This window comes from Tetranychus urticae, chromosome 2, assembly GCF_039701765.1.
Source record: "Tetranychus urticae isolate SD_2017Ah chromosome 2, NJAU_TeUrti_SD_1.0, whole genome shotgun sequence".
NCBI lineage: Eukaryota > Metazoa > Arthropoda > Arachnida > Trombidiformes > Tetranychidae > Tetranychus > Tetranychus urticae.
Window position 1 is genome coordinate 3,347,251 of NC_142959.1, and position 20,049 is coordinate 3,367,299.

Here is a 20,049-nt window from a genome sequence, read left to right on the forward strand (position 1 = left end):
CGATGAAGATGATCAGGGTAAAGATGATCACAAATGTACGACATTTGGTAATATCTTTTTTAACCAACCAAATGTTCAACTAATGTCAACAATCAAATGTTAACATTTCTTGCACTTCATCTTCATCTAAACGCATTTTATGCCTTTTTTGGATCCACAGAGACATTCATTTTTTCATACATTTGCTTTTATTTTTATTTTGTTTTCAACACTTTTTTATCATTTATTTTCCTCTTTTTATTACTCTTTTTTTTGTTATATCAATGGTTTTTACCTTTTATTAAATAGATTAGATTATTTTGACTAGACCAGGTTACTGGGATTTTGGCTTATTTTTTAAAGGTTACCATTATTGATCAAGGTAAAGTTGTTTGTGTGTTGGTTAGGCTTCAATGTTCACATTGATTCTTGTCTTGTTTTTACTTCTGCTATTGTTGACTCTCTCGACAGGAAAATCATGAGGTTTTGTTTCTGGATTTTTCATTATCACATCATGCATTAATACAGGATCAATTGTGATTATAACTGATTATGATTATAAAATGAATATCTTATGATATATTGGTTGCATGTTTGGTTGAGATGTTGTTAAAGCCTGATTATGTCGTTGATGTTTTTAAGGTTACCCATGAATTTGTCAGTTATATCTTTTCCAGTGTTTATCATGTTTAGTTATTTTCAGGTAACTTTTAATCAGTTTTAGTTAAATTGAATACAAATTAGATTTGTTTTATTGATTGAAAAATGGTGAAATTGCTGTTCTTACGATTAATTGGAGGTTGGTTGATTCGCAAATGTAAACAAACCAGAATTTAAGGAAAACCTTATCACAATGGGAAATTGTTTTTCATTAAAAATTGTATAATTACTGAACAGTTCATCAGCTATTAACATTATTGACTTGACAAGATGTAAATGTATACTATTAATCTAATTATCTAACGTCATTTAAAGTAAAAAGCCTTGGAAATTGGTTGGTAAAGCTGATGAATATTAATGTCTCAAGTAAGTTGTATTGCTCTTTATTTTAATAGTAACTGTTTTTAAAATGTAATCTAACAAATCCTTAGAAAAGATTCAACGATGATTAAATACTAGATTCAAATTGATTTGACTGTGATATTAATTTTAACCAGTTTGTTTTTATAATTTAATCAACAATTCATTTTCCCATTTTATGATCTAACCCAAAATTGGTTACACTGTAGCTGCTAAAAAAAGGAAACCAGGATTGGGAAAAATTGGACAATACTTATATTTGACAACAGTAGTTAATGGTTGGTTTTGGTGACCTAAAAATAACAATTGATTAAAAAATACTGGAAAAGCGCAGGATAAATGTTGCTCAGTTAAAGTGTATCAAAAAATATTGATTATCAACTGTGGCATTAAATTATATTTTTAGAGGTAAATTATTCAACCTAAAAGTAAATCTCATATAGGACCAGTTACTCTTTACTCTGGTAATGTCATTCAATACCTTAATTTGGATTTAACTGGACAAGGACAATATTATACAAAAGAAATGTTGGTTAATTGGATTGAATTGCTTCAGCAATGTGTTTTATGGTTACCTATTTTTTTTAATCAAGACTAAAGATTAGGTATTTTACTGTTATTATTATTATTACACTCCATTGTTATTTATTACTTCAATCAATTGACATTGAATCACTTGGCAAACATAATTCAGTAATTTCAAGGTTTTATGGGAGTTACTTTGGATTTCGTTTCTTCTTCGTCTTTACCTTCTTCATCAACATCTTTTTGATTGTAAATATCAACAATTAAAACGATGATGATGAAAATTATCAAAAAACAATATATATATATATTTATATATTAACAAAAGGTTGAAAACATGATCGGAAATAACTATTATATATCAAATGAAATTACCTTGATCATAGTGAAAGCAACAAGAGGGGAAAAGATGAGGCTAGATTTTGTGTGTTTGTATATTTTGTTTTGTCTTTTTGCTCTTTATATGATGATTATGCTGATTAAGAATGAACTGACATATTCATTTTGTACAGAATTTACTTTAAATGTTGGTAATCATGTATTAACAGATTCAGGTGAGTGTTTTGCTTTCTTCTTTTTCTTGTCCTTCTTTTTCTTTTTCCTTTCCTTATCGTCTTCGTGTTTCCTTTTATTTTTATGCTTCTTTTCATGTCCTCCAGTGGCAGAAGTTTCCGCTACTTCAATTTGAGACTCATGGTTAGAGGTTTCCTCCGATTTATTTTTACTTTTCTTTGATTTATGCTTCTTTTTTACAATTGGCTGGTGCATAAGTCTATATCGTTCAGGTAACTATAACAGAAAGAAGAATATGTTAAAAATCAGATTGAATAAAGGAGAGGTGGTAAAAAAGGCGAGAAAAAAAGCTTACTGGGCCAGAATGAAGCCTAAAACCAGATAATTGATTTTGAGCAAGAGGTAGAATTTCTTTCCCTCCTATTGGCGGTTTTTCCATGAGACTCCTTAAACTGTGAATATGGAAGATTTAATCAGCACTGAATGAGGCACAAATAAAAACAATCAAACATTGATAATATTACCTATCATTTGGAGTAGCAGGAACATCAATATTCCCGGGTAAATTTGGTAGAAATGCACTTAATTGGTCCTTAATTTTTCGTCCCAAACAAAATTTATTGTAAGAATGTTCAAGATTATAGTGTTTTATTAAATTTGTTGCACCAGTTAATTCACTTTCACCTGAAATTAAAGATAGAGATAAAGTATTATTATAACAATACTGTTATTTGATTTTACAAGCTTTAGTGAAGCTTACTTACCTCCAACCTCTTTCATCAAATAGAAAGGCCCACTATGCACAATTGTAGGGGTTTTACCCAGTGAAATGGTCGTTTTTAGAGTACCCGTTGTGTCCTGTCTGCTATTAACCAACGGTGATCGACTACCTCTCGGACTTGATTTAGGAGAGTATTGTTCACCATTGGTCCGCCGAACAACCTCATTAATCATTTTACGTGAGTTAAATGATTGAAATCTTTTGGAATTCAATCCACCGGGAATGTAAAATATACAGTAATCACAAATAAGCTTATTTTCTAACAAATTATGCAAATAAATAAACCAAAACAAATTGATTTAGGTAGTTTAATGACTACCTTTTAAAACATATGATCGAACTTTAATTTAGGGACCACTCACTAAATTCATTGCGTTTAATTCTTAAGCTTTTAAAAAAATTGACACCAATTAAGTTAAATACCAGACAAGTATTCACTTTCAGTAAAAAATACTTATTTTCCATGATTGGTTATTGATAAAAGCTTAATTTATTCATGTATCCATTATTTCTCTGAATATAAGTCAACAGTTATTCACAATTGTCAGTAAATTAAAAGGTTTACTGTACTTGTTGATTTTGAATAAACCGCTTTCAATGAATAACAGTTCCTAATCTTTGCCGTTTGTTTACTAGAGACGCTTTGGTAACCTCTCAAATGGTTAGTTTAAACAGAACCGTGGTTACAAGTAATCAGTTACTTGCTGTTTACAAAATTCAGAGCATCAAGATTTGAAACTGAATGTGAATGAATGAATTTCAACTTTTCAATTTTCCTAACGCCATCTAACAATCAACAAAAAATTTCCAATTCATTTCTTTTTGAATTTCCCACTTAAAATACAATATTATTTTTTATCGTAACCGGTTCGAGTATTTACTAACTCCATTGCTTAGGAAACCGAATAACCGACTATCAACAAACAGAAAATTCAAAATAAACTTATGTTTACATTCAACTTGTAAAGTTACTTACAATTTAATGATTATGGTCATTAAATATCTTGCATGTTGGACTCAAATGTGATCTTTTTTGAAAGTGAGTCCATCATTTGCCAGAGTGTCAACGTTGAACGAGTTTTAGTGAAATGAAGAAAGTTATAAAATTATTTATGATTCTCAACCAAAGTGCTGACAGTGTTCCCTCATTATCACTAGACAATCATTCTATCCTTTTCCCACTGGTTGATAATAGATCAAGTTTTGTTAATTAAACTCCTAGCATTTTAAAAATTCATTACAATCAAAATGAGTCTATCATCACCTGAGGAGCAAGGGATTCGTGCAATCCTTAAATTTGTTCCTCAATACGATTTGATACCTCTTGTATCAACTTTAACAAATGGACTCGTTAAAGTCAATAATATCGAAGGTAAGTGATTGTTTTTTTGACCTACGGTTGATAATTAATAAACTTTCTATTTACTGTGTTTCATTTCAGATGCCATTCAAGCTTTATTGAAGTATTGTAAAGACTCTCTTGATATCCTCAAGCGTAAAAAAATCACTAAAGAAGTATTATTCAAGTACTTAAAGGAATCAGATGTTGACGTTTCACCAAAATGCGATAAGACAGAATTAATTCATATTTGTATGAGCCATTGGCAAGTCTCTTCGATTACAACTGAAGTATGTATTCTAGATTATAGTTTTTAAACAAATTAAAGTTGATTGACTATCATTTCGTTTTTATTAACAGGCAATCGATTGGGAAATGGCTGAAATGGATACTTCAATTGAATCATCTGATCTCATTCTGCAACCTTTCTGTTTAACTGCCGAAACATTAATGTCAATGGGACTAAACTTTGGTAAATGGTTTTACAACTTACTTGACAATGTTAACACTGACTCAGTCTTTGGACCCCAGCACTTTTGGTCTGATTCTATAAGTAATATTACAATTTCAACTGTAAATGGACAAGATATAACACTCTCCGTGATTGGAGATGTTCAAACTGTAGAAAAAATTAGACAGGCGGTCAATCATTTTCAGTATCGTTTTGAACCCAATTTGTATAAAGATTTTAATTGTGACATGGATGGTCATGGTTTAGTTAAAATTTGTATCAATGGAGTAATTTATAAACATAATCAACCGGACGGAGTTTTTCAGAGCTCGTTCGGTCTTATTAAGGACCCAGCTGTCTGTGATACCAATTGGAAAATTAAATATTTAGAAATGCATTGGAAAGTTAATTCTGTTCTCACAAATCAGATTGCATCGAGCTTTTGATCTTTTGAGCTTTATCTAAATATCCACATGTACTTTACAACGTGATTTCACTACTTTGTTATGTCAGCCTAACTTAAACTTCACCGAAATTTGGACGAATCATCCGTGAAGATAAACTTCCACTACAAAAGATTTATGTAAAATCGATATTTTTTACATCTATTCTGTAAATATTAAATTAATTTTACTTCATTTTTACTATTTGATGATATTTTCAAATATTTTTAACAGCTTTTTATAAACCAGCTTCCAGAAAGCTTAGAGTTTAAGCAGTTCGGTTCACTGTCGTTCATAACGATATGGAGTCAATCTTCAATTTTCAGTGATCCAACTGCAAGTTGTCGAGAGTTGTTTTATTATTAATATAATATGAATTTACCATAACCGTCTTAATCCATTCCTTATCCAATGAAATAATGAACCTTCATGTTGATGTATTTTTGACTTTTTATTGTCAAATAACGAATAAGTAATCTTGAGATGTTTATTTTCAACACTTCATGTTGACTAGTAGAAATCTGATATAACGACAGCATTACTTTTCGGCCTTCATCTTTTGATACGTTTGTATATCATAAAAGATTGAAGGGTTTGCTCTGTCGATTTAAAAACCAAAAAAGTGGACAGTGGTCTACCTAAATAACTTGCCAACAAAATTAGTGAGAGTCTCGAACTTTTGTATATGTATGTTTGTATATCAGAGAATAACATATCTTCAGTTTCAGCCATCCATCATATTTCGTTTGTGAGATATGACTCAAAAATGGTTTAACTTTTGCCCTTAATTACGGCCTAACCACAATACTCACAATGCCATTTTCACGTTAAACCTAGTTTTTTAGCAAGCTCTTTCAGAAAATCATCATTTGAAAAAGTTTAACGGACGTGGGATTTTGCTTTACATACCCCTTTGCTTGGTAATTATGATGGAGATAGAAGTACAGACAAATATGTATAAAAATATAATAATTAATGCAAAAAATTGATATGATCTTATTGAATTCATTTACAATTAGTCTTGCTTTCGATTAGCATCGATTAACTGTGAGTTTATTGTGAATATCCTGTGCCAACAATTTGTATTCCACAAATCATTGAGATATGGTAATCCATGCAAGCCTGATATAATTGGATCTGGGCAATTCCAGAAGGAAATTGTTCTTCAGCCTCCTTTCGACACTCTGAATGCTGGTTAACGATTTGTGGCTGTAAATAATAGGATAGGGAAAAGAGAAAATAGATTAACATATGAACTGGTGAAATTATTACAATCGGTCTTGATGACACTGTTCGAGCTATCGACGTTAATGACCAAAGTTTCAAAGAAGATGTGCACATCAAACTGCCTTGTCAGCCAAAATCAATATCATTTTTAGCCAAAAACCAGGATAAAGCTGTGATTGCTGCTTATTCAAGCATTACAGTAGTTAACTTGAAACAAAACAAGGTTGGACAAAATTTCCCTGTTTCATTCGAACCTACCTCAGTTTCAGTCCATCCTAGTGAAAACCATCTAGCTGTTGGTGGTCAGAAAGACCATAAAGTCCATGTTTACACTTATACAGAAGGATGTGATTCAATCACACCTAAAATTGAATTAGATCACCGTGATTGTATCGCCGATGTAGTTTACTCGCCTGATGGACAATATCTGGCTGTTGCTGATGCTAATAGAAAAGTTGTACTTTACAAGACTCCAAACTACGAACTTGCTCATAATGTTGAATGGGGTTTCCATACAGCAAGAGTTAATTGTTTGGCCTGGTCACCTGATTCTATCCATTTAGCTTCTGGATCACTTGACACTGGTTTGATTGTTTGGGATGTTTCCAAGCCTCACAATCACATCGCTCTCAAAAGTATGTTTTCAAATTATCTAATTGATCTATCATGTTTAACTGATTTTATAACTCTTTTTTGTTTTTTTAATAATTCCAGAGGCTCATCCACAAAGTCAAATCACCCGGATAATATGGTTAGACGCAAACAGAATTATTACCACTGGTCAAGACTCAAATGTCAAGCTTCCATCCTCAGCGAACCAATTTTCAGCGTTAAGAGCACATTTAGCTACTTCAGTTCGGTGTTTTTCAACACTTTCTTGGGTAATATTTTCTGGAAGAGTTATCGATTTAAGACAAGTCCTTATAATATCAGCCTTTTGTTTCTTCTCCGCTTCTTTAGGCTCTAGTTGTGGGCATTTCCCCCAGTTGATGGTGGGTGGACGATGTGGACCTGCGACTGGAGTAGGAGCGTCTTCATCACTTTCCGATGAACCTTCTTGATCACTTGATTTATCGTTAACACTAGTAGAAGCTTCTTTAGTATCTTGAGTATCAGGATTACTGTCAGATGAACCAAGAGGTTGGGAATACACAGTGGAAACAATAAAACCAAATATCAAACACAAAATCGTTATTGACTGTAAATTTTTCATCAGTCAATTGAATTTGATTTGAAGATGAAAATATTGAAGGAGGCAAGTTGAAACACAAATTGCCCTTAGAAATGAGTGTGTCACCGATTTTGGCATTCAATCTAAATTTTGAATTAAATAAGAGTTATTTGGTCCTGAAAGCTCTAAGAATGAGGTCTAATGTCAAACGAAGATGTGATCGACTCAATGCTGTTCTTCATAACCGACATTTTTGAAGATGCTCTTCTTGTGAATCTCTTTTATTCTTTTATTACCATGAGCTTAGAGTTATGATTGATGCATTAATCTCTCATCTCAATAATAATCAAGATGAAAATCGTTCTCGTACCTCAAATTACTCTAATTATAAAGAGTCACATATTTACAGTAATAAATTGAAAATTGCAATTCTTGTGAGTTTACTTGTGCCTCTCTGTTATTAATAAATTGTAACTTAAAATGATAAGCCTTTCAAGTTTACAAATGAAAATGTTAGGCCAATTAATCTAACCTACGAAGTATTGCTCAAAGTAGACTTGAAAGTAAAATTGACTCAACTTGTTCTAGATTCAAATTAACTCATCGAGCGATTGCTTGCGAACCAGCATTTTTAAAAAAATGTTAAATTACTCACAGAGATAAATGCCAACTTTCATCATCACTATCATCATCATCCACATCTTCACTATTCTCATCTTTCCTTATCCTCCTTTGACACACAAAAAAAATGTTGCTTGATTGAAATTCAGTTTGTTTTATATACATTTGTTGTACAAATTATTATAACCCAAGATGAAGAAAGCTTTCAATTCAGTGTTCAAGAACAAATTATCAACCGAGAAAGTTAAAGATGAAGATCAAGGTAAGTTTAACATAATCATCATCAACCCAAAATAAATTTGTCATGACCAATAGATGTTGCAAAGTTTGATTGATATTATTAATAGTTGAGTGTTTATTAATATTCACATTAGTAATAAAATAATGTTCACATTAGTAAGTAAAAAAAACAATAGAAGTCTCACCAGACGATAAAACAATCAATTGTGCATTAAGTAAACATAGTTTACGTCTGATCCTGAAGCTTAATCTTCCTTAATCTATTCCAATGATTTTTCTCTTCCCTTATTTTACATTATAATTATAAACATGAAGATGTTTTTTACCATGTTGTTCGTTGTCTAGAAAAGTCAGTCTATAAACTGTGTGTGTTTCCTTTCTTTCAACAGTAAACTAACTTGCAAGTTAAAAAGCTATCAACTAATTTTAGTTTTTCACAGAAAGTCGTTCAAGTCAAAATCTTAATATAAAGTGTTAGTCATTTCGCATTATTTCTCGTTTTGTGTTTTTCACTTTTACCAAATTTAATCATCTTTTTATTGGTGTTAAACATTGTTACATTTATCAACATTGTTATCTGACTGGTGTTTCCTTGTGTAGGAACCAACCTGGATAAGGGTGAATCTCGATCTTCATTATCTATCGGTGGTAACAGTTCTGGTGCATTGAAAAATCTGCCTCCAATAGCAACGAGTAAAAATAAAAGTACAAGTTCAACTACATTACAAACCAATATGGATAACTCGATTAACTCATCAAAAGTGATCAATTCTAAACAAGGTAAAACATTATCAACAACCTCTAGTGCATTATCATCTGCAACATCAACAACCGGATCTCATCAATCAATATCAAACAAATCCTCATCAAAACAAATCCAAAGGTATGCCAGTCAAGAACTTGGACAAATTGAAACAGGTTCATCTTCCCCCAAACAAATATCATCTAGAATAGCTAATAACTGTATTAAAAGTTCCCTTAGTATTTCATTAGATAAATCCCTTGACTCGAGACTATCCTCTGTATCTAAAGAACAAGGTTTAACACTTTTTTGTCCTTCTCCTGATCAAAGTGAACCCAGTCAACCAATAGTCACCTCACCAAGCTCAGATGGTGAAGTAACTAACAATTTACATTACAATAATTGTGTCAACAACAATAGCCCGAGTGTGCATCTCAATAATAACTCAAGTGAAAGTGATAAATCATCGGTTAAATTTGAAAAACACCTTACCTCATCATCTGCTGCAAAATCAAAATTCATGTCAACAGAGAGTGGGTTAGTTGCCGAGAAGAAAATTGCTAATTTACAAGAGTCACGTCGTTTACAATCCACTGACAGGTCATACGAGGAAAGGATTGCTGCTAAAGATGTTTCAGCTAAATTAGAGTCACCGCTCGAAGGGATCAAAGCTTCATCCAAATTGTCCTCTTACCGTCAAGATGCTCGTGCAATTAAACTTACAGACTCATCAATTACCTCTCAACAATCATCTTCTAAATCATCAGCATTCAAAATGTCAACTGAAGAACTATCAACCGGGGGTAAGTCAAAAGCATCTTTCGAATCTCAAAGTTCAATTCGAACGGAAGAAAAGAATGTGAAAACCTCGAAAACTTCATCATCAACTTCATCAACTCGTTACTTTGCAACAAAATCCTCTTCTTCCACAATAAAATCATCCATTACTGGAGCTCGAGGAAGTATTGGAGGTGACAATGGATCCATCTCTTCTGAATCACCAATAATAACTGAACCTTTATCACCCTCTGAAATATCATTTAACTCACCTTTTGACATGGACTTTTCAATGTTGAGTTTGACATCTTCAGGCACAGATCGATTCTCTGAGCCTAGTACAGCCGAAACAATGGCTTTCAACAATTTGATTGGGCGTATTGCCTCAAAATTTAAATCATTAGTTGAATCATTAAAAAACTGTGCCAAAGAAGAATCAGTGGAACTATTAAAATCATTAAATCGAGCCATGGAAAAGGCTATGGTTAACAGAATTTCCCAAGAAAAATTGTTTCTTCAATTATCTGATTTACTACGAACTAGTGGAGGATTAGATGTAATCATTGAAAATTGTGGTCTTCACGAGATTGATTCTGAAGTTAAATTTCAATCTGCCAAATTATTGGAGCAAACACTTTCCCCTGACAATCGAGCCTACGTTGTGGACAATGGTTTGAGTAAAGTTGTCTCATTGGCATGTCAATACTCCAATACAAATGTTATTGATCAAGAGCGAGTGGGAACTGGAATATTGAACCAATTGTTACAAATTTCTGAGGAAACCTGTAAAGATATTATACGAAAAGGAGGCCTCAAAGCAATTGTTTATCAATGTAGAAACACTGACGATGAAACATTGAGACATTGTGCCTCTGCATTGGCTAATCTATCTCTTTATGGGGGTCCTGAGAATCATGCATCCATGATTAAGGAACAAGCTCCAATGTGGTTATTTCCATTAGCTCATCATACAGATGATAACATTGCCTACTATGCGTGCCTTGCCATCGCTACGTTGGTTGCCAATAAAGAAATAGAAGCGTCCGTACTTTCATCTGGAACACATGAACTCATAGAACCTTTCATTACGGATCGAAGTCCCGAAGAGTTTGCCACACATTCTAATTGTCATTCAAGGGGACAATCAAAAGAGTGGCTTAAACGGTTAGCTTTAGTCCTGGAATCGGATCGAGAAGAGGCCCGCAGTTTAGCAGCCTTTCATTTTGCCATGGAAGCATGGATCAAGAAACGACGGGGAGAAACAAAAGTATTTAATCTCAATTCATGTTGTTGATTAAATGACAATCATTAATATATTTTTGGTTTTTTACTCACAGATTTTTGAAGATATTGGTGTTATCGATAGATTAATGAGAGTTGCAAGCTCACCCAATGCAACTGCCTCTAAATATGCCTGTCAAGCTCTCAAATTCATGGGTAAATCGGTGCCTCATAAATTGTCCCAACAGGTTCCTCTATGGACAGTTGCTGATGTACTTGAATGGCTTAAGCAAGTAATAATCTATTCACAGTTACATTTTACCCTAACAATTTGACTCTAATTAAGTCAACTTAGGAAAGGCACAAAAATAAAATGAAACAATTTACTTACCACTTCAACCTTTCTTTCAATTTGTTATTTTTAGATTGGCTTTGGTGAATGGATGTTGGCATTCAAAAATAGTCGAGTTGATGGTGATCTTTTATTACAGTTAACAGAAGATATGCTTCGATATGATTTAAAGATGGAGAACGGCATTCTCCGTAGACGTTTCATTCGTGAATTGGGTCACCTTAAAAGGATTGCTGATTACTCTTCTTGTGATACACTTAACCTTTTTCATCTTCTCTCCTCCTTGGGCCAAGTTTACCCTCAATATACTTACAACATGCTTAAAGGTGGAATCGAGATTGAAACAGTTAAATTTTTAAACGACGATTTGCTGTTGAAAGAGTGTTTTATTGAAAATGCCATTCATCGATATAAAATTGCAGAGGCCTTAAAAAGTAAGCATTTCTTGTTCAATTAAGTCCAATATTTTGAACGATAAATTGATGATTGATTCTTACTTACATCTTTCTGTTTCAGATTTGTCCAATGTTGGAACATGTGATTCACATGATTCTAAAAAATCATTAGATGCATTTATAAGCTATCGACGATCAAATGGTTCCCAGCTTGCAAGGTTTGTGCTTTTTAATTAACCATAAATGGAATGGAGAATTAACTAATTATGTTTATTTATCTTTTTTATTTTCTTTATTTTTCCAACAACTTTCATAAATAACTCTTCAATGATATGCGTACATTTTCATCTGCTTGGTTAAATTGCTATGCCATTAACATCTATTGGAATGTAATTGGTACAAAATTGATGTTAATTTGTTTCTGAACAGTTTACTGAAGGTTCACCTACAGTTGAAAGACTTTTCAGTATTCATTGATATTGAAAGACTTGAAGCTGGAAAATTTGATTGCAATTTGTTGAATAGCATCAAACAAGCCAAAAATTTTATCCTCGTTTTAACTCCCAATGCTTTGGATCGCTGTTTGAATGATGATGAATGCAAAGATTGGGTTCATAAGGTAAGTCATAATTAATTGATCATTAATAATTGATTGGATAATTATTGTGAACTATTATTAATCAGTTGACTCAATGTTTTGATTATGAATCATTTTTTTAGGAAATACAAGAGGCATTAGCAAGCAAGTGCAACATAATACCAATTATGGACAACTTTCAATGGCCGGATCCGGAAAATTTACCTGAAGATATAAGAGCTATCTGTTACTTCAATGGAGTCAGGTAAAGTCATTAAATCAGTTGAACCTCACATCGTTGATGAGTAACTGTCGATTACTCGGTTGTTTGAGTTAGCTGCTTTACACTCACAGTTGATAATTGGCTTCGTCTTTCAACAAAATTTGTCCTCAAATCAAGACAGTTAACATTTTCACCGTTGAAATGATCAATCGAAATAGAGATTCATTGAGGATAAATGGATGAGATTTGAGCAAGAATCCGATTGATTAGGTTTTACCATGATCGTGTCTAGAATATTTAAACAGCTTTAGTCAGGTAAATGAATAGATGAAAACGAAAATTAGAATTAAAAGTCAACAAAAGCAAAGAAGCGATAAAGGAAAGTAGCGAGAAACAGAAGACCAAGAAGATCAAATCAGAATATGTCAAACTGTTTAAGAAGGCAAGAATTTTAGAGAATGGGAAACTTGGCAGCCAAACAGATTCTATAATTATGTCAGCTTCAATAAATATTGTAGTTTAAAAATGTTTCTGTGTCAGCAAACTTGCCTTCAGAACGAATTAGTCAAATTTTGGTGAATCAAATATACGATTCTAGAGGTTTCTGGAGTGAGATTAAGACTAGGAAGAGAAAGACTTACTTTGTTGTAAACGACTCTTGACTTGGATTACAAATTTAAATTATTTTTTCTTACAACTACTTTCTTCTCTATTTCAATAGATGGATCCATGAATATCAAGAAGCCTGTGTCGATAAACTTGAAAGGTTTATGAGAGGGGAAATTAATAGTCGCATTGATTCCAGCCATCCAAAGAATCTACCTCACCATGGAGTTCCAGGTACACCGGGAACACCAATAAAACCTCATGGATATCCTAGAGCTGGATCAATAGACGGACTCAGATCTCCTCCAGAAGTGTCCAAATTAATTGAAAAAGGATAAAATAAGTTAATAATGTTATAGTTAAAAAAAACACCAAACACTGGTAACGTTCAAGTGAGAAAGATTTTATCGCATTGTCTGGTGTGATGTAATTAAATTTATTGTAAAGTAACACTGATAAATATTGAAACTGTTTCAATGAAACATGGATAATCAGCTAATCTTTCTATGTCATTGAAGTAATCAGGATGAATGAAAAGCACAACAATTCAATGTTTCTTTAACCAAAGAGTCAATCAAATATTAATAATAATAACAAATAAGTTGAGAAATTTTTCTCTCTCTCTTTATATTAAACTTTATTTTTACGCCATCTTCAGGCTTCATTGCATACCATTATCATATCACAATCTTTTAGTTATTATGATTGGTAATGATCAATTTACTGGATTAAGTTTCATTCAAATTGTAAATTTCACTCTCAATTTATCAAAATAATTTACACTTAAACCAATTCGACCGATTGATTTAGCAAACATTTCAACTGTTAATAACCACCAACAACTTGCAAGTTATTCAATTATTTTCCAGTTACAACACAAGAAAAAATAATCAATCTTTAATTTTATTGCCACAATCAGCGATTTATTAGGTATAAACGACTGCAATTAGGTGAAGATTGAGTCTAATTTGCTAAGTCAATCAAGAGGTTGAATGTAATACAGAAACAAATGAAAAGCTGACTACATGAATTGATACAGAAATTAATTAACACTTGACTTGTTGACAATTGTTGAAGTGTAATTAGCTATGAGGATATTTAAAATTATCATCAATGGAAAGCTGATTAATCAGTAAAAATGTATTAAAATTTTTCCACAAAAAATGGATTCATTTTTATCTTTACTGCTATTTAAATGAATGAATAAATCTCATTGATTAATCCTCTTCCCTATCAATTGATCACTATAATCAGTGAATGTACTTTATTAATACAATTAATAGTTGACTAACAGCTCACAATCACACACACACAACGGCAACAATCTAATCCTTTCATTTCATTTCATCGCCATGATTTCAACCCTTAACCATCTTTTGTATCGTCATTCATGTATTCATCATTAAATCACTTAACAAACCCATCATCAAATTAACTAGAACCGTTAATATGGTTTGCTTGAAATATTAACTTGATCACGAAGCATCAATGATACGGTTATAAAGCAAGTTACCTTACATATCATTTCACTTTTAATCAAACAATTTAAGCTAAATTTGTTTTCTCCAATATTATCCTTTCATCTTGTATTGGCTGATTAAATCAATTTAACCCGGTCTTTCATCGTTCATTGTAATATGAAAAGATGAAAATCATGAATCAGTATCAACTGTTTTTTTTGCTGCAAAAAGTCACTTTCTTTTTCATCGTTCAAACCTTATTAAAATATCATAAAGAAAACCCTAATTGTGTCAAATTTTAATAAGATAATCTCTAATTTTGTACCTTAAATGGTCAACTTAACCAGTAATGTATTGAATGATGATAGGCAATCATTTAAATGGTATAAATATAAATTTGATTTGTCTTGATAATCATCAGCTGTACCTTTTTTGAAGTCTTTTGCATCTCAACATTCATTGATTTAAACAATTATTTCACCCTATTTTACACCAATCCATATCATTACCTGTTTATATTATTATCATTGTAATTGTAGGCTCAGGTTAACCGTAGATTAAGACTCGCCATGATTATGAAGAAAAAGATGAAACTGGAAATGTTTAAATACGATCAGCTAACTCATCAGATCAATCATTTACCTGGAGTAACTTAATCTGGTCAGTTGTTGGTCTTTTAGGCATTTGTAAAACAATATTTTCAATTTTTATTCAACTGTATGTTTCCGTCTTGTTTGTGATTGACCACCATCAACAACGTTGGATTATATTAAAAAAAAGTCAAATTTTTCCACTTCTTCAAATCAACTTGTTTTTACCAAATTGTTTCTCTTCCTTCTTGATTCTAATAGTGTTTATCGTTCGCGTTTTTTTACCATCATATTCATTTAAATAAAGTCCAGTGAACAATTTGTTGATCATTACCTCAGTTCATCTCAACAAACCAACTATGACAGTCAATCGTTTCAACTGGCTTTTTACCATCAACTTCATCTTAATAGTGTTTACTCTTGTGTTGATTAACAATGTTGACCAATCTAAAGGAATGAAGAAGCGAATGTTTAGCAAATTGAAACGTATGTTCAACCCAAAAGCCAAAAAATTGATCATTTTACCAATTCCTATTCCGTAAGTCTCAATATTTTTCATTTCCACAAATTAATTTGAACTCAAACTGGATAACTCTTTTTTTGAGTTATAATAGTTATTATAAAATTAACCAAATTGCTTTCGCCACTTGAGTCTCTCTGGCTGCTGTTGATTTGTTGGATAAACATTAAACATTGCATTGTTTTTAAAATCGTATTCTTTGTTTCTCCATAAGGTTTATGATGGACGACAAAAAATTTGGTGGTGGTCTTGGTCTCATGGGCGGTGGTATTAATTCAATGTTGTCATCGACCTTTTCATCTTCTTCTGCTCCACAAATGGACCCTTGGATGATGATGTCCATGATGGATTGTCCAGAAATGATGACAATGGAAGATGTTGGTCACAAGAAACCTTCTCCAATGGGTTCAATGGATCTTGAAGGTTTCCATTCGTCTGGCAAGGAAGGTAAAACATTTTTAACACCTCCGTCCAGTTATGCAGGTCATCATCAAGAGCAGGGTCAAACAGTTGATAAAAGCTGGGGTTCACCCGGAGTCAACAGGGGAAATGAACCTGTCATTGAAAATCCTAACTTTACTGGGTCAGGATATAGAGGTGGACATCAACAAAGTAAAACATCCACGGGACCATCCAATCCAACTAATTACTTCAAAGGACAGACCAAGGAACAATCGCCGACAGGTTATTGAATTGTAATTTAATTTGATCACCTATTGAGGTAAAATTAGAAAAAAAGTAGAAAAATAATCAATAGTTTAAAATTCATTTATTTACTAAAATAATGTTGGAAAGGTAAAAATTTGTGAATTTGGTTTAAAAGGTTGATTTAAAGAAAGTAAGAGACGAAATAATTGAAAATTAAATTTAGCTTATTATTTGTAATTATTAAATCATATGTACAAACATTTTGGTGAACAAAACATGGGCAAAAAAAGAGGAGAAAGTTTTTATCCAAGGAGTTTGTTTACATGAACAAAATAACTACATTCTTCTAGTTAAAGTCAAATTGATTTTTGTTCAATAGTTTTGATGTTTGTGTGTTTTCTTTGTATTGAATATAAATTGTAATTTTCCGTTTTGTATTACTTTTCGATAAAGATTTGTTTCTTTAAAAAATAATTAAAATTAACAACAATATAATCTTTCTTTCGTTTTGTTCATATGTTCAGACTCAAATGATGGGTGCAGATCATTTCGTCTCCGGTGACCAGTAAAAACTTTGTTGTCGTCAAATAAGTCGTAATCTCTGTTTTCAATTGCAATGACAAAAAACCATATTTATTTTGTATATATATTTGTATATGATTATCACTCTAATATCTTGAGTCCAGTGGTTACATAACGTACGAGATCATCAAAGGAAGAGGTAAGGCTTAGTGAGCCACATTCGGCGTCAACAGTTGCAAAGAAAGCAGCACATGAAGGGTTTTTCTCGACAAGATGATCTGCTTGTTGCCAGAGATCGTGAGCAGAATTTAATTGCTGAAGGAGGCTTATCTGGCGATTCATTGCGTTGAAAAGTGGGCTAGGTAAGGTGACTGAGTTCTTGTCCTTGGTATTAATATTATTTGATTCAATATTACTCTGGATATATTTAAAATTGCTGCGAATCTCTTTCTCCTTTAGACGACTTAACTTGAGACACAAAAGTGCTTGACAACGAAAACTTAGAGCTGTTAACTTATGGTCTGTTGTAGGAATTTCTTCAGGTGTTGATATTCGGGATTTGGCAAATTTTCCGGAAATATAGCGTATCAAGCTAAGAGTTTCTTTGTACATTATGAAAACTTTTTCTAAATCATTGCAACTCCGCTGTTCCATCGCGTTTCCAGTTAAGATGAAATATAGTACAGCTTCAAGATACTTTCGTGCTTGTACAGTCCGATCGGTTTCCCTGTCCGCTGCATGCTTTAACTTTTTAGCTGATTTAAGGTAATCATCGGCAGCCAAAGTGTCCGGTGTTGTCCGGTTGCATAATGCTGATAAAGGAGGTGTGAAAGGTAAAGATGGAACTGATGAACCAGGCGTTGAAGTTATGGAGGTATTGGTTATAGATGATGCTGAAGAGCTTGGATTGACATCCGGATGAGTAGACGGAGGTGGTGGAGGGACTAAAACAGAGAGAAAAAAAGAAAAAAATATAGATTAGAATTTGATGTTCATTCATAATGTATTATAAGAAAGAGAGCAATGTGGGTCAAGAATGATTTTGTTATTGATAGGGATATATAATGAAGATTTAATATAAGCTTACCTGGCTGAGGTGAACTTCTTCCTTTACGAGAAGGTGGAGGTAAAGATGACCTGTGTGGTGGTGAAGATAAATCACTTTTGCTGGGTAGATTATTTGGCTCGTGTTTCACATGATTGGTATAATTACTACTGCTACTACTGTTGGAACTACTACTACTACTGCTACTATTACCATCTCTGATATTATTATTATTATTATTAGAACTAGATGACTCTTTGTTTTGACCAGGTATCCTTTTGAGCAGTACTAATGAAATAGAGACTAAAAGCTTCTCCGGCGCCTTTGGCGCTGTTAGTTTATCTTGTTTTTCAATAGTAAGGCTGTTTCGGTTGACTTCTTTCTTGGCTCGCTCCGTCGTTTTCGTCTTCTCTCGCTGATAACTGGATTCTTGACTAAATTGTTGCCTAGTAGTTTCTTGGTAGTGCTGTTGTATTTGTTGTTGATGATGCTGTTGATGTTGATGTTGTTGATGATGCTGATGTTGATGTTGATGCTGGTGTTGATGCTGATGTTGATGTTGCTGTTGTGATACGAATTGTGATGATTGACTTGATTTTTTTCTCTTCTTTGTCGGTGGAAGATCACTTGACGGTGGAGGTTGATGATGTTGATTATAATGATTTCTATTACTACTACTTGTGTCCATTGCATCTTCACCGAGCTCACCACGAGCAACTTTGTCAATAACATCATTTATGCTATCATTTGTAACTTTCACTGTTTCTTTATGTACATGATAATTAGATGAAACACTTGTTGTAGTCTTCTTGTCCATAAAATTGGTCAAATTCCATGTAGATACTTCACTTTGAGGTGGTGAACGAGGTTGATTCTTGGGGGAGGAAGAGGAAGAAGAGGAGGACGATGAGGAACTTGAACTACCAGAAGAGCCTTTACGCTTCACATTAGATTCGGAGCCACTTGATTCGTTAGCTTTAACATCATTGGACTTTTCTTTATCTTCTTCTTCATCGTCATCGTCATCAGAATTGGAAGATGATGAACTATTGGATGCAGAACTGGAAGAACTCGAAGACCCCGATGAACTAGATGAATCGGATTCATTTCCATCTTCCTCTTCCTCTTTATCTTCGTCTCCATCTTCTTCCTCGTCATCTTCCTCTTCGCGATCATCTTCTTCTTCTTCCCGAGTACCACGGCTTCCTTCACTTTCACCATCTTCTAAAGCACCAAGGGGTTGAAACGTTTGTTTCATCTCACTAAAAATCTGTTCAATTTTAGCTTTGTTCCCATTAATTCGCGTTATCTCCCTCGTTGATATACCTATTAACGGCTTATGATCATACCTTAAATACATCTGTACATGATCAAAATCACCTAATGTTGACTTGATACGTTTTGAGGTTTCATCGTCTTGATGTTTCTTAATGGGTTCACCGAATAAAGAGTTAGGCGTGGGTCCAGGAGGTCCAGAGTGGAAAGATTCACCAGGTACACCACCGACAACACCACCACAACCACTAACACCACTGATGGTCACTTGTTGTCTTTCACGTTGATACCTTTCTCTCTCCCTTTGAAGGCTCCTCTGCTGCTGTGAACACGATGATGATGAGGAGGCTAGAGAAGACATTGTCTAGCGTAAACCATCAATAGCACATAAATAAGATAACGATTGAATATACGAGAACACAATAATGTACAAAAAGGTTCAAATTCACAACAATCAAAGACCTAATTCTAAAATAAATGTAAAATTAAATTGATGATCAGAGTGTTTTTTTTCACTCTTTCTCTCTTACTCTTTTGCTTTCTAACTCATCTGTCTTTCAACTCACAATACATTAATACAGTTGATATATTTGACAGTAGAATGCGCCATCTAGAGGTTGGACATTACAAAAAAATTAAATTGCTTAAAGGAGATTAACGATTTAAACGGCTTTAAAGCAGGTTAGCGATGGCTTATTGGTTAAAAAACAAGAAGACGCCTATGAAGTATCTGTGTTCAATTTCGAGTTACACCCAAAAACAGGACAAACTCGATTTTTTAAGAAG

General features: G+C 33.0%; 5 protein-coding genes and 2 long non-coding RNA genes across 8 annotated transcripts; 4 read left to right on the plus strand and 3 right to left on the minus strand.

Moving 5' to 3' along the window:
- The first annotated feature begins 649 nt into the window (after window positions 1–649).
- On the plus strand, window positions 650–1,412 carry LOC112538993 (uncharacterized). The gene is made up of 2 exons (XR_003082511.2): window positions 650–1,005; window positions 1,209–1,412. It is a non-coding gene; the product is annotated as an uncharacterized LOC112538993 (long non-coding RNA).
- Window positions 1,413–1,600: 188 nt separating this feature from the next.
- Window positions 1,601–3,119, minus strand: LOC107363449 (mediator of RNA polymerase II transcription subunit 19). The gene is made up of 4 exons (XM_015930676.3): window positions 2,802–3,119; window positions 2,562–2,721; window positions 2,393–2,489; window positions 1,601–2,313 (listed from the first exon to the last, which is right to left on the minus strand). The coding sequence occupies exons 1-4, from the start codon at window positions 2,989–2,991 to the stop codon at window positions 2,059–2,061; spliced, it is 702 nt and encodes a 233-aa protein (XP_015786162.1). The 5' UTR covers window positions 2,992–3,119; the 3' UTR covers window positions 1,601–2,058.
- Window positions 3,120–3,753: 634 nt separating this feature from the next.
- Window positions 3,754–5,246, plus strand: LOC107363433 (uncharacterized protein C3orf38 homolog). Its single transcript, XM_015930654.3, has 3 exons — window positions 3,754–4,190; window positions 4,260–4,447; window positions 4,518–5,246. The coding sequence occupies exons 1-3, from the start codon at window positions 4,067–4,069 to the stop codon at window positions 5,052–5,054; spliced, it is 849 nt and encodes a 282-aa protein (XP_015786140.2). The 5' UTR covers window positions 3,754–4,066; the 3' UTR covers window positions 5,055–5,246.
- Window positions 5,247–7,787: 2,541 nt separating this feature from the next.
- On the plus strand, window positions 7,788–13,815 carry Sarm (sterile alpha and armadillo motif). 2 transcript variants are annotated; one of them, XM_025161118.2, is made up of 9 exons: window positions 7,942–8,332; window positions 8,911–9,193; window positions 9,383–11,096; window positions 11,167–11,343; window positions 11,476–11,836; window positions 11,919–12,015; window positions 12,227–12,416; window positions 12,518–12,639; window positions 13,319–13,815. In XM_025161118.2, exons 1-9 carry the CDS (start codon window positions 8,263–8,265, stop codon window positions 13,539–13,541), a joined length of 3,237 nt encoding a protein of 1,078 aa, XP_025016886.1. In that variant the 5' UTR covers window positions 7,942–8,262; the 3' UTR covers window positions 13,542–13,815. The 2 variants fall into 2 exon arrangements, with proteins under 2 accessions (XP_015786074.1, XP_025016886.1); XM_015930588.3 differs by having other exon boundaries at window positions 7,788–8,332; window positions 8,911–11,096.
- Window positions 12,301–13,379, minus strand: LOC149093711 (uncharacterized). Its single transcript, XR_016199162.1, has 2 exons — window positions 13,239–13,379; window positions 12,301–12,902 (listed from the first exon to the last, which is right to left on the minus strand). It is a non-coding gene; the product is annotated as an uncharacterized LOC149093711 (long non-coding RNA).
- Window positions 13,816–15,305: 1,490 nt separating the features above from the next.
- Window positions 15,306–16,913, plus strand: LOC149093712 (uncharacterized). The gene is made up of 2 exons (XM_089268300.1): window positions 15,306–15,791; window positions 15,988–16,913. The coding sequence occupies exons 1-2, from the start codon at window positions 15,613–15,615 to the stop codon at window positions 16,463–16,465; spliced, it is 657 nt and encodes a 218-aa protein (XP_089124426.1). The 5' UTR covers window positions 15,306–15,612; the 3' UTR covers window positions 16,466–16,913.
- Window positions 16,628–19,806, minus strand: LOC107363370 (uncharacterized). Its single transcript, XM_015930574.3, has 2 exons — window positions 18,031–19,806; window positions 16,628–17,887 (listed from the first exon to the last, which is right to left on the minus strand). Exons 1-2 carry the CDS (start codon window positions 19,622–19,624, stop codon window positions 17,085–17,087), a joined length of 2,397 nt encoding a protein of 798 aa, XP_015786060.2. The 5' UTR covers window positions 19,625–19,806; the 3' UTR covers window positions 16,628–17,084.
- Window positions 19,807–20,049: the final 243 nt, after the last annotated feature.